The following is a 12,822-nucleotide window of genomic DNA, read 5'->3' as shown; positions in this document are numbered from 1 at the left end:
GTACACATCAAGGGGTGGGATGTTAGGGCTGGAAGAGAATGGATCTCTTCCCATTTCAGACACCCAGTATCAGCGTCAAGCACGCCCAAGTCAGGTACGTCACGGCCAGATACAAAGAAAAGCTATCCTTCTACTCTGCCCCAACCTCAGAACGGCACCAGTGGAGATTGCAAAGTTGCGCCAAATTAGGGAAAGTATCGTGTTGTAGGTGCACGCCGACTTGGGACTGGATTGAGACTGGGAGGGAGGGACAGTGGGAGGAAGGGAAGAGGAGAGGAATTTGCATCTATATAGTGCCCATCACCTCAAGACACCCAAAGCGCTTTACAGCCAATGAAGTACTTTTGAAGTATAGTCGCTGTTGTAATGTAGGAAAATGTGGCAGCCAATTTGCGCACAGCAAGGTCCCACAAATAGCAATGCGATAATGACCAGATAATCTGGTTTACTGGTGTAGGCTGAGGGATAAATATTGGCCAAGAGGAGAACTCCTCTGCTCTTTTTCAAAATAGTACCATGGGATCTTTTACATCTGCCTGAGAAGGCAAATGGGGCCTCAATTTAATGCCTCCTCCAAAGACAGCATCTCCGACAGTGCAGCACTCCCTCAGTACTGCACTGGATTGTCAATCTATATTTTGTTGCCGATCCCTAGTTACCCTGAGAAGGTGGTGGTGGGCTTCCTCGAGCGGCTTGATACAACTGAGTAGCTTGGCTAGGCCACTTCAGGGGGAAGTTAAGAGTCAACCATGTTGGTGCGGAACTGGAGTCACATAGGCCACACTGGCCAAGGACGGCGGGTTTCCTTCCCTAAAGGACATTAATGAACCAGTTGGGTTTTTAATCACAACCTACAGCAGTTATTAAAAGTTATTATTTAGGGGCTGCTCCTGTAAACTTTTAGTGGAGAGCTGACTGGAAGGCTGTTTCCAGTGGGGCTCCGCAGGGCTCAGTACTAGGTCCCCTGCTGTTCGTGGTACATATCAATGATTTAGACTTCAACATAGGGGGCATGATTAAGAAGTTTGCAGATGATACAAAAATTGTCCCTGTGGTTGATCGTGAGGAAGCAAGCTGTAGACTGCAGTAAGATATCAGTGGACTGGTCAGGTGGGCAGAAAAGTGGCAAATGGAATTTAATCCAGAGTAGTGTGAGGTAATGCATTTGGGGAGGGCTAACAAGGCAAGGGAATACACTATAAATGGTAGGACACTGAGAAGTGAGGAACAGAGGGACCTTGGAGTGCATGTCCACAGATCCCTGAAGGTGGCAGGACAGGTAGATAAGGTGGTTAAGAATGCATACGGTATACTTTACTTTATTAGCCAAGGCATAGAGTGTAAGAACGGAGAGGTTATGCTTGAACTGTATAAAACACTAGTTAGGCCACAGCTAGAATTCTGCGTGTAGTTCTGGTCACCACATTACAGGAAAGATGTGATTGTACTAGAGAGGTGCAGAGGAGATTTACCTCAGCTAGAGTACTGCGTGCAGTTCTGGTCACCACATTACAGGAAAGATGTGATTGCACTAGAGAGGTACAGAGGAGATTTACGAGGATGTTGCCTGGGCTGAAGAATTTTAGCTATGAGGAAAGATTGGATAGGCTGGGGTTGTTTTCTTTGGAACAGAGGAGGCTGAGGGACGATTTAATTGAGCTGTCTAAAATTATGAAGGGCCTACATAAAATGGATAGGAAGGATCTATTTCCCTTAGCAGAGAGGTCAATAACCAGGGGGCATAGATTTAAAGTAATTGGTAGAAGGATTAGAGGGGAGTTGAGGTGAAACGTTTACACCCAGAGGGTGGTGGGGGTCTGGAACTCACTGCCTGAAAGGGTGGTAGAGGCAGGAACCCTCATCACATGAAAACGTACTTGGATATGCACTTGAAGTGCCGTAACCTGCAAGGCTACGGACCAAGAGCTGGAAAGTGGGATTAGAATGGATGGCTCTTTTTCGGCTGATAGATATGACGGGCCGAATGGCCTCCTTCTGTGCCATAAGTTTCTATGATTCTCACGTCAGCATTGGAAGAGGATCGGCAGTAGATGGGTTTTCTCAATATCCCGTCCAACAAATTCCTGGTGGTGTAAATCAAATCCTCGTCATGCAAGGGAAAGTAATTCACAGCTGATGCTGGGAAGGGGCAGGCCACAGGATCAAACAACTACTCACAGGCAGGAAGCTCCACTCCTGAGACTTGGGGTTGTACTTCTCCACAATGTCAATAGGGGACTGCTGGCTCCCAAACCCTCCAATCACTAACAACACTTCATTGGCTCCTACAGAAATAAACAAGGTTACAGTCAGAATCTGTGAATTCAGCACTCCCCTCATCACCATGAAAAGACGACTTGCATTTATATAGCACCCTTCACAACCTCAGGACGTCCCAAAGTACTTTACAGCCAATGAAGTACTTTTTTGAAGTGTAATCACTGTTGTAATGTAGAGAACCAATTCAAAATGATCACAAATATTTCTTGGGGGGCGGGGGTGGGGAATGAGGAGATTCCAAAATGCAAGGACCGAGCTGGTAAGACAGAAGACACCCAGTCCTGTCTCTTCCTGTAGGAGTCCTCTCTGTATCCTATACTGTGTATATGGAACTCACTGTGTTGAACAGCAAAATTGGATTCATATATTTTATTTTAAAAGGTTCTACATTTTGTTACAAAAAGCAGTTGCTTCCCCTTTCTCACAGGACCAAGCTAGAAATCCTTAACACCAAATTGTTAAAAAAAAACAGCTGATTTCCTGTGGCATTGCTGGTGGGTAATGCGGTTGACATGTACATGGATTTCCAAAAGGCATTCGACAAAGTGCCACATAATAGGCTGGCCAACAAAGTTGGAGCCCATGGAATAAAAGGACCAGTGGCAGCATGGATACAGAATTGGCTAAGTGACCGGAAACAGAGAGTAGTGGTGAACGGTTGTTTTTCGGACTGGAGGAAGGTACACAGTGGGGTTCCCCAGGGGTCAGTTCTAAGACCACTGCTTTTCTAGATGTATATCAATGACTTGGATGTGGGTGTACAGGGCACAATTTCAAAATTTGCAGATGACACAAAACTTGGAAGTATAGTGAACAGTGAGGAGGATAGTGATAGACTTCAGGAAGACATAGACAGGCTGGTGAAAAGGGCGGACACGTGGCAGATGAAATTTAATGCAGAAAAGTGTGAAGTGATACATTTTGGTAGAAAGAATGAGGCGAGGACATATAAACTAAATGGTACAATCCTGAAGGGGGTGCACGAAGAGAGAGACCTGGGGGTATGTGTGCACAAATCATTGAAGGTGGCAGGGCAGGTTGAGAAAGCAGTTAAAAAGGCTTTCGGGATCTTTGGCTTCATAAATAGAGGTATAGAGTACAAAAGTGTAGAAATTATGATGAACCTGTATAAAACACTGGTTCGGCCCCAACTGGAGTATTGTGTCCAATTCTGGGCATCGCACTTTAGGAAGGATGTGAAGGCCTTCGAGAAGGTGCAGAAAAGATTTACGAGAATGATTCCAGGAATGAGGGACTTCAGTTATGTGGATAGACTGGAAGCTGGGATTGTTCTCCTTGGAGCAGAGAAGATTGAGTGGAGATTTGATAGAAGTGTTCAAAATCCTGAGGGGTCTGGACACAGGGTAGCTAAAGAGAAACCGTTCCCATTGGGAACCAGAGGGCACAGATTTAAGGTGATTGGCAAAAGAACCAAAGGCGACGTAAGAAAAAACTTTTTTACGCAGCGAGTGGTTAGGATCTGGAATGCACTGCCTGAGAGGGTGGTGGAGGCAGACTCAATCGTGGCTTTCAAAAGGGAGTTGGATAAATATCTGAAGGAAAGAAATTTGCAGGGCTACGGGGAAAGGGCGGGGGAATTTGGGTATACACCAGGACACTGGAGTGTGACAGAGAGACAACACACAAAACCGAGCATGGTTGCAGCTGCTACAGTATTATATTATTACAAGCAAATCTTCCCATAGCTCACAGAAGTGACCGAAATCTTGGAGATGGGTTTTGAAGGTATTTTGGAAGGGTTTAGGGAGAGAATTCCAGAGGAAGACCCAAGGGCTAAAGGTTATGCCACCAAGTACGATAACACTGGAGAGTGGAAAGATACTGGGCTTAGCATCAGTGCAGAGGTGGGAGATGGTGGGATATTGGAATACCAACAGGATCCTGGTTTGTCAGCGTGGGGAAGGGTTTATCGCACCAAGCACACATCTCATACAGCATATACCATATCCTATTCATTTGTTCATCTTCGGTTCGATAAATTTGCACAATGCTTCAAACTTAAAATTCTCTATTGTTCATCAAAAATGGGGGAAGAGAGCCTTTGGAGACACTGAATAATTAAAAGCAATTAACAAGATTATTCTGTTATCCTGGGTGTGTTACTGAAAATGACCATCAAGGATAATGAAGACAATCTCAAAGGAACAGGGAGCTGGTACTCACCAATGTGAGTGATCTACAGTGTGGAATCTAGAGTAAGAAAAGTAGAAGGCCCAAAGTGTAACGATGACATGAGTAAAATTCCAAGCTTCAATACTATGAAGTAGAACGCGAGGAATCCATGGAACAAACAGAACATTTATTTTTCAAAGAACTCTTGAAAGAAACGGAATCCAAGTATAATGTCAGTGTAAATGCGTACATTATATAGCACTAACAGGAAACATCAAAGTGTGCCTGGAGGCTATTCTGTCAAATTAATACCCTCACACTGAACCCATTGGTAAAGAACCAATAGCAGCATTCACCCGGAATAATCCAGCCTTTCGAGTTGGCCTTCTTCCCAATATTTGTCACACATATGGAAACTGGAAAAGGTAACTTCCATACAGAATCCTGCGCTCCCCATGATCGGAAACTAATTAGCTCGGGGACATATTCACACTGAACGTGCACGGCGGTATTTCAGGTGCTCCTTGCGCACGATTTCCTGACTGTTAATTTAAAAAGGCTCGACATGGGTTGAAATATATGGGAAATAGCATGCTGCAGAGCAAACAATCCTCTTGCTCATTGGAAACTTGCTACTGCGTAGTATTTCAAATCCCACTACATCTCAGAATACAGCCTCTGTGTGACAGACGGCCGAATACATGCTGTAAACACAAAGGCGCAAAGATTATCCCACATCAACAACTATTTATATAAAGAACATCCAAAGCACCTCATATATAGGCTTATGGAAAACGAACACAGAGCCAAAGGAGTGACCGAAATCTTGCAGAGGTGGGTTTTGAAGGTATTTTGTAGGGGTTATGGGTGAGTAGGACCCAAGGGTTAAAAGATCTGCCGCCAAATGGCGGTGGGAGACACAACAGGCCAGAGTTGGAGGAACAGATTGTTGAGGGGCGGAGGGGGATTTAGGGCTGGAGGAGGTTGTGGAGATTGGGGAGGGGCAAGGCCATGGAAGGATTTAAAGATGAAGAATAGAAATTTTAAATCCGAGACACTGGGGAACAGGAAACAAATGTAGGTCAGTGAGGACAGGGATAATGGGCGAGGGGGGCAGGATATGTGCAGGAGCGCTTTGGACAAGCTGGAGTTTATTGAGAGGAGGATGTGAGGAAGAAAGCAAGGCGCATTGGAATAGTTGAATTTGGAGGTGATAAAGACATGTAGAGGGTTTCAGTGGTCGAAGAGCTGTGATGGGGGGTGGGGAGGGGGACAATGTTGCTAAGTTCAAAGTATGCAGACTTTACAATGTATAAGACATGGGGTCTGAAGCTCAGCTCAGCACAGAGTCAAACAGGACTCCAAGGTGATGAACAGTCCTCATTGCAGTATCTGTTTAATATACAAGTGCATCTTTTTGTTTAACCCTGTCTCTCTCCACTCCCCTCAAAGCCTCTGATGAATGTAAAAGATATTTAATCTCCTCCTCACATCACAGGTGGAGTTGTAGTTCTTGCTGCAGCGGTCATTGGTGTATGCCACTGGGCCAAGGAGGTTCAGCCCCACTGTACAGTCTTCAATGACCAGCACCTTGGATCGTTCACCCTGCTCTGGCCTGACTGACTCAGAGCATCGAAGTGCAAAAAATATGCACACACACGTTTTCACTCTGAATTTTTATTTAATGGCAAGAAAAACATTACATTTCTATTTTTGATGGTTTATCTTATACTAACTCCTATGATGCATCTCTCTTGCACAGAATTTTCTAACTGCAACAACTGGAATTTTCTAGGACACAAGGCCTAAGTGAAATTTTCAACTCTGGGACTGGGCATAACTCAAGCCCCAGGTCCCTCCGCCCCCCCCACCGCCAGGCCATGGCTGGAAGTCCTGGGAACGAGGCCCAGTCTGCGTTGAGCTGACTGATCTCATTCACACCAGTAGTAGGTGATGCTCAGATTAGTCTCAGAACCCCAGATTAAAGAGGGGACTCTCAAGCTCCAGGTCAAAGTGATGAAGAACAGGCCTGAGCAGAGGGGTTTCTTGCAGGCATGTCGACCATCATTAAATGATTGATTTTAAGCTTAGCAATTTATTTAAGAATTGTGTAGTTTTGTTATACAAGTGTTATTTTTAAGTTATAAAATGAAAAGAGGGAGTTTTTTTTTAAGCTGAAAACAGTCTGAAAAAAACTGGTGTGATTTGACTGGACTGTTTTGATGTGTGCTCATTGGTGGTTGGTAGCTTTTCCCAATGCAAAATGTTTTTGATTGGCTCAAATATCCTACTGACTAAATGTGAACCAATCTGCATAGTAAATAAACAGTGGCTATTTCAGCTGACCTGGATTTCTTTTTGTCCTACAGGCCCCTGACGCCTTTGAGAAACATAAATGAAAGATCTTTACTTCTCTAGACGAGTAAATAGACCGTGCAGCCAAGGCATTTCAGTTGAACAGTTTGTTAACACCCTGCCATTGTAGTTTTGTCTGTGCTAGAGAAGAATATCTTTCCATATTTTGCACCTGTTATGATCAAGTATTGTTTAGGTACAGCATGAATTTAAATATTGAGTAAAGCTTCCTCTACATTGTCCCAACATCATGCATTAATCGCAACCTCAAAACAAGCACCTATGTGATATTTCCATTTGTCACGCCAGGTGCCCTCGAGACCTCTCCGATTTACTTCTCAATTTGGGATCCAGTGCTGACCTTTAGGTAGCTTTGAGTGCCTTGGGTCTGTGTGCACTAGGAACTGGTTTGAGACTACAAAGTCATTTCATTTAGGACATTCACAGTCAAGAGAGAGGAGACTGTCATCTCATCTGACTGGACTGAATTGGAACCAAGACTTTGGGGTGAAAAGGCAATGTGAACCACCCAGTCCTTCTCAGACCGGGGTGAACTTAAGATAGTTTGACTCTCCACATAAAACAGTCTGAGACTGTTTAATGGAGTACAAATTAATGTATAGGCCATCCATACTGTCCCTCACTTCCTAGAATGATCTGCAGACGTGAAATGAATTCCAAAATGAACACTAAATGAAAGAAGTGCCTATCCTTTCACCGACACTCACCCAATCTTGGCCTGGTCCTGGGGGTTTGCATCTGTGTACGAATTTCTGGTCTCAGGTGAAATTTCTTGGCTTCATCCACCAGATCTCGGCATTGTAGGCTACATCGAATCAGGGGCTGGAGAAAGAGGGAAAACACTCAACCAATGCTAATGGCTGTTCGGACAACCATACATTCCCACTTTCACATGTTGGGTTCTGTAAGGCTTTCACTCCACCACCCCGTAAATACCTGGGATAAGCACAAACCAAATTATTGTGAAAATCCAAATCCTGGCCCCATCGAGACCACTGCTGAAAAAAAGGCAGGTTAATCATTTCTAGGTACAATACGGATTCTTCAACTGAAACACTACAGGAAGCAGGTCATTCAACTGACCCCAGAAATCCATATACTACAGGAAGCAGGTCATTCAACTGACCCCAGAAATCCATATACTACAGGAAGCAGGTCATTCAACTGACCCCAGAAATCTGTATACTACAGGAAGCAGGTCATTCAACTGACCCCAGAAATCCATATACTACAGGAAGCAGGTCATTCAACTGACCCCAGAAATCTGTATACTACAGGAAGCAGGTCATTCAACTTACCCCAGAAATCCATATACTACAGGAAGCAGTTCATTCAACTGACCCCAGAAATCCATATACTACAGGAAGCAGGTCATTCAACTGACCCCAGAAATCCATATACTACAGGAAGCAGGTCATTCAACTGACCCCAGAAATCCATATACTACAGGAAGCAGGTCATTCAACTGACCCCAGAAATCCATATACTACAGGAAGCAGTTCATTCAACTGACCCCAGAAATCCATATACTACAGGAAGCAGGTCATTCAACTGACCCCAGAAATCCGTATACTACAGGAAGCAGGTCATTCAACTGACCCCAGAAATCCGTATACTACAGGAAGCAGGTCATTCAACTGACCCCAGAAATCCGTATACTACAGGAAGCAGTTCATTCAACTGACCCCAGAAATCCGTATACTACAGGAAGCAGGTCATTCAACTGACCCCAGAAATCCGTATACTACAGGAAGCAGTTCATTCAACTGACCCCAGAAATCCGTATACTACAGGAAGCAGTTCATTCAACTGACCCCAGAAATCCGTATACTACAGGAAGCAGGTCATTCAACTGACCCCAGAAATCCGTATACTACAGGAAGCAGGTCATTCAACTGACCCCAGAAATCCATATACTACAGGAAACAGTTCATTCAACTGACCCCAGAAATCTGTATACTACAGGAAGCAGGTCATTCAACTGACCCCAGAAATCCATATACTACAGGAAGCAGTGAGAGAGGGTACAGAAAAGATTTACTAGAATGGTTCCAGGGATGAGGGATTACAGTTATGTGGATACACTAGAAAAGCTGGGATTGTTCTCCTTAGAGTAGAGAAGGCTAAGAGAGGATTTGATAGAGTAAATAAAGATAAATTGATTCCAATGAAGGGTTGATAACGAGAGGGCACAGATTTAAGGTGATTGGCAAAAGAACCAGAGACGACACGAGGGGGAACTTTTTTATGCAACGAGTGGTTAGGATTTGGAAGGCACTGCCCGATAGGGTGGGGAAACAGATTCAATAGTCGCCTTCAAAAAGGGAATTGGATAAATAGTTGAAGGAGAAAAAATTGCAGGGCCAAGGGGAAAGAGCGGGGGAGTGGGACTGACTGGATTGCTCTTCGATCGAGCTGGCGCAGACTCGATGGGCCGAATGGCATCCTTCTATGCTGTGCTATTCCATGATTCAACGGAACCCCTAACTATGTACCATAGGAAGCAGCTCATTCCCTGTAGGAACCCGATACTGCATGTCCACACCCATACACTGTGCACACTCTGCCAGCACCCAAGACTCTGTTGGCTTGAGCTATACACTTCAGTATCTCCAGGACTGAGGCTACTTTAACTGGTATCTGGCCAACTAAACACTTTTCTCCCTGATCGACTTCCCTTTCGCCCACCCTTACAGCAGAAACTCAGCACCTCGGTCTTCAGCCTCTAAATTTGGTTTGATCTGTTCAGAGTCTAAAGCCCTGATTTGAACACAACGCGCCCGTGAAGTTAAGAGAGCGTAAGATCAGGCGGGGTGTGAAACGGGCCCCCTGCCCCCACCAGGTGGGTCAGGTTAAAATTGGGGTTTGTGTTTCAGGAATGTGACTGGGCCTAAGCCTCTATCTATTTAAAGTGGCTTTCAATTGATCGGCAAGCTCTATAATTCTGTGTATGGGCTTGAAGGCCCCCCCGCCCCCCCAGATGTGATAAATCCAAAATGCATCAGCTGTGTGACAGTGCATGTCTACATGGCTGGTGTCTTACTGCCACTGCATGACAGCATACCATCCAACAAGCTCTTCCTAACCCCTGCACCTTCAATAACTTAAATCAAGGCTCAACTCACCATCTCCTACTTAAACACATTCCTTCCCAGGACTGTAGAACTTTTGTAGAAAAAATAAAACTTTTTCTCTGAGATTTAGCTTGGTCTTGGCTTATTTACTTGTGCCATTGTACATATGGAATTTAAAAACCAGCCTCTCACTAAAAACAAGTTCCAGCTCATTTTTGTTACATTTTGTTGCAATAATATTCCAGTCCAGAGAGGGGCCAAGCCATTCAATTCACATACAGACATGCTGTGTGATCTGTTCAAATACATGTTCGATTGGCAGCTATTTTCAAATTTAACAAATAGCTATTTAAATTATTGAGGCCCCACTAACTGTTTGAGGGTATTTATCAGCCTGATTTTTTTTTAATGAGTTCATCTGGGGCTTTCAAAGAGAAGAGAGTATATCTGGAGCCTTTGAAGATGTTAGAAAAGTTCTCAGCTCTTTGAAAGCTCCAGACAGACTCACAAATACGAAAAACTATATCAAACCACCAGAGAGTTAACTAACCCAGGTAACTTCTGGAGTTGGCGAGATAAAAGGTGAGAAAGAAAAGAGGCACTATGTTTGAGGGATTAATTATAGTCGTACTGAATCTCCTGTGGTGTTGCTCAGTGTGTCAGAAAGTAGAAGTCTAGTGGGTTCGCTCGGTAAGGGAAGGAACTGTTTTTAAGCACACTAATTGATGCAATAGGTTTTTTTTTTAAATAATAAGTGGGGCCTATGATTATTGTTAACAGTAAAACAAAGTGTACACTCGGTCTCAACCTTGATATCCTTGTGTCAATGCTTTCTCTGTATTTCTCTTTGCTCATCTCACCTTGGTATCTTTTGGTTTTTTTCTGGTTGTGCCAGTGTCAACTTGTTTCTCTGTCATCTTTTATAGATTTTCTGTGTCCTGTTCTTTTCTGTCTTATTCTTTCCCCGCTACCTCTACATGCTATCCTCTTTCTTCCTTCCTCGTCAACTCCCACCCATTGTCTCATCCCTTGCTCTACCATCCCCTCTCAGCTCCAATCTGCTCACCCGCGTCCCTAATCTGCCTCGCCATCACTCACGCACCTATCTCCCTCACCACCAGTCACCAAATTGCCCTTCCCCATCTGCCTTCCTACTGTTAGCTTCTCAATTACCAGTAAACCCCTCCTCGCCCCCTTCCCGTTCATCTCCTCCTTCATTCCTATCCTCACCCCAAGACCTCTTACCACCTCTGTATGACTCAATCATACTTACCCTCTTGCGTTATGCCTTTATCATCCTCCCTAATCCCACCTACCTCCCATACTGTGCTGCCTCCGCCCCAGCAGTTTAACGCCTGTTCTTTGTTTTGTTCCTTAAAGCACTGACTGTGCTCTAAACAGAGTATAAAACAATAAGCAGTTTAAAGAAAGCGGCAGCGCCACAGGGATCAGGACAGTAGCCTGGATAGGACAAAGATTCAGATTGTGGGAGGAGGGGATGCGAGCGAGACTGGGCAAGGCAGTAAGGGTGGCAGGGCAAACAGAGGAGTACCAAGGTGGGGGTGATGGCATAGGTAGGTAGGCGGGAAGGTCCATGGAGCCTTGCAGTGCGGAGACGTGGGTGGGAAGACTGAAAGGTAAGCACAATGCTAAGAATACACAGCTATTATAGTTTGTAGGTTAGAGGTAAAAGCCAAGCATCACACCTACTGTTGACGGATAGCAGCCACAGAAACAGCTGCACTGGGAGTGCACACCACATGCAAGACTTTTAATATGTTACTAGGCGAATGCCCATGGTAAAACAGACGGAGTCAAGAGCTCTACAAGCTTGAGAAGTTTTATTATGATGTTCCGAAAGACTGCGTTAACAAAAGGCCCTGAAATAGCAGACAACGAAAGCTTCTACATTAACAGGGCAATTAAAGAATTATGCAATAAACTGAAGTTAAATTAGAACAACTTTTTTTTATGCCATACAATCGCAAGAGGAAAGTGAACCCATAGAAACAAATACAAGCCACATGCATCATGGCTCAGACGCCAAACAGATAGCAATGCTCACTGCAGCACAGTAAGTAGGCACCCGTGAGTGAATACATTTATCGAGCAGCAGGCACCAGCACATTAGTACAGCAAGTAGGCAACAATTAATGAATCAATACAGCAGCAGGCAGCAGTGAATTAAATGGAGAAGTGAGCAACAGTGAATCAATAAATTCATCGAGCAGCAGGCACTTCATCAATAAATGAATGGAGCGGGGACACAGGAACAAATGAATCAATTAATGGAGCAATGATAGTTGTTAATGACTGGAATTATGTTTATAACTAAAATAAAGCATGTAGTTGCCTCACAGAACATGAGTTACAAGTGGTAGCAGTCTATTTGGAAGGAGTACATACCTCAGCATCTATTACATCCGTGATGTATCTTGGAGTGAGCAGTGGCATCCGGACATATTGCAGCAGATCAGGTAGGAATTCCTCTCGCTCCTTCTTAGAGTGTTTTACCCAGTTTAATACCGCTTCAAACACAGGTTCCTCCGAATCCACCTGAAACAGCAGCAGCTCATCAGAACCAGACAGCCATCCACTGTACCATAGGGTACTGGCTCTATTACTCTACAAACTACCAACTCAGATAATATGGGTCATATCTCCCACACCAACTAGATCACAACACAGGCTGAAGTTACTTTTTTTCAGTGCCCAAGAACACATCACAAAAATATTCAAATATCCTGACTGCTACATTTCTGCATCCCATACTGTATGAAAGTAAAGTGAAGTTTTTTTAATCCATACAGTAGCCAATAGTAATTTTGAGCATTAATTTAATTTTACTGGCGGATCTCCTATCGTTTTGCCCACAGAAAGTCAAACAATGTTAATTTCCTTCTGAGTGTATTAGTGATGCTGCAAGTGTGGGTACAGGGACCTTTGAAGCTCCGTCTAG

The 12,822-nt window shown here is 44.2% G+C and overlaps 1 protein-coding gene across 10 annotated transcripts in view; it reads right to left on the bottom strand.

Moving 5' to 3' along the window:
• klhl12 (kelch-like family member 12) overlaps positions 1-12,822 on the bottom strand; it is a 49,707-nt gene that overhangs the window by 15,226 nt on the left and 21,659 nt on the right. For all 10 annotated transcript variants that reach the window (XR_015081742.1, XM_086011647.1, XM_086011640.1 and 7 more), the window contains 3 exons: positions 12,270-12,419; positions 7,497-7,611; positions 2,179-2,285 (listed from right to left, as the gene is read on the bottom strand). Coding sequence is in view for 9 of the 10 variants with exons in the window: in XM_086011647.1 (XP_085867773.1) it covers positions 2,179-2,285; positions 7,497-7,611; positions 12,270-12,419 (372 nt within the window). In the remaining variant the exon portion in view is untranslated. The remainder of the gene's footprint in view (positions 1-2,178; positions 2,286-7,496; positions 7,612-12,269; positions 12,420-12,822) is intronic.

Source organism: Somniosus microcephalus, chromosome 18 (assembly GCF_052327205.1).
Source record: "Somniosus microcephalus isolate GS21.2 chromosome 18, FLI_Smic_1.0, whole genome shotgun sequence".
In the NCBI taxonomy this organism is placed as follows: domain Eukaryota; kingdom Metazoa; phylum Chordata; class Chondrichthyes; order Squaliformes; family Somniosidae; genus Somniosus; species Somniosus microcephalus.
This window is presented reverse-complemented; position numbering and strand designations above follow the sequence as displayed.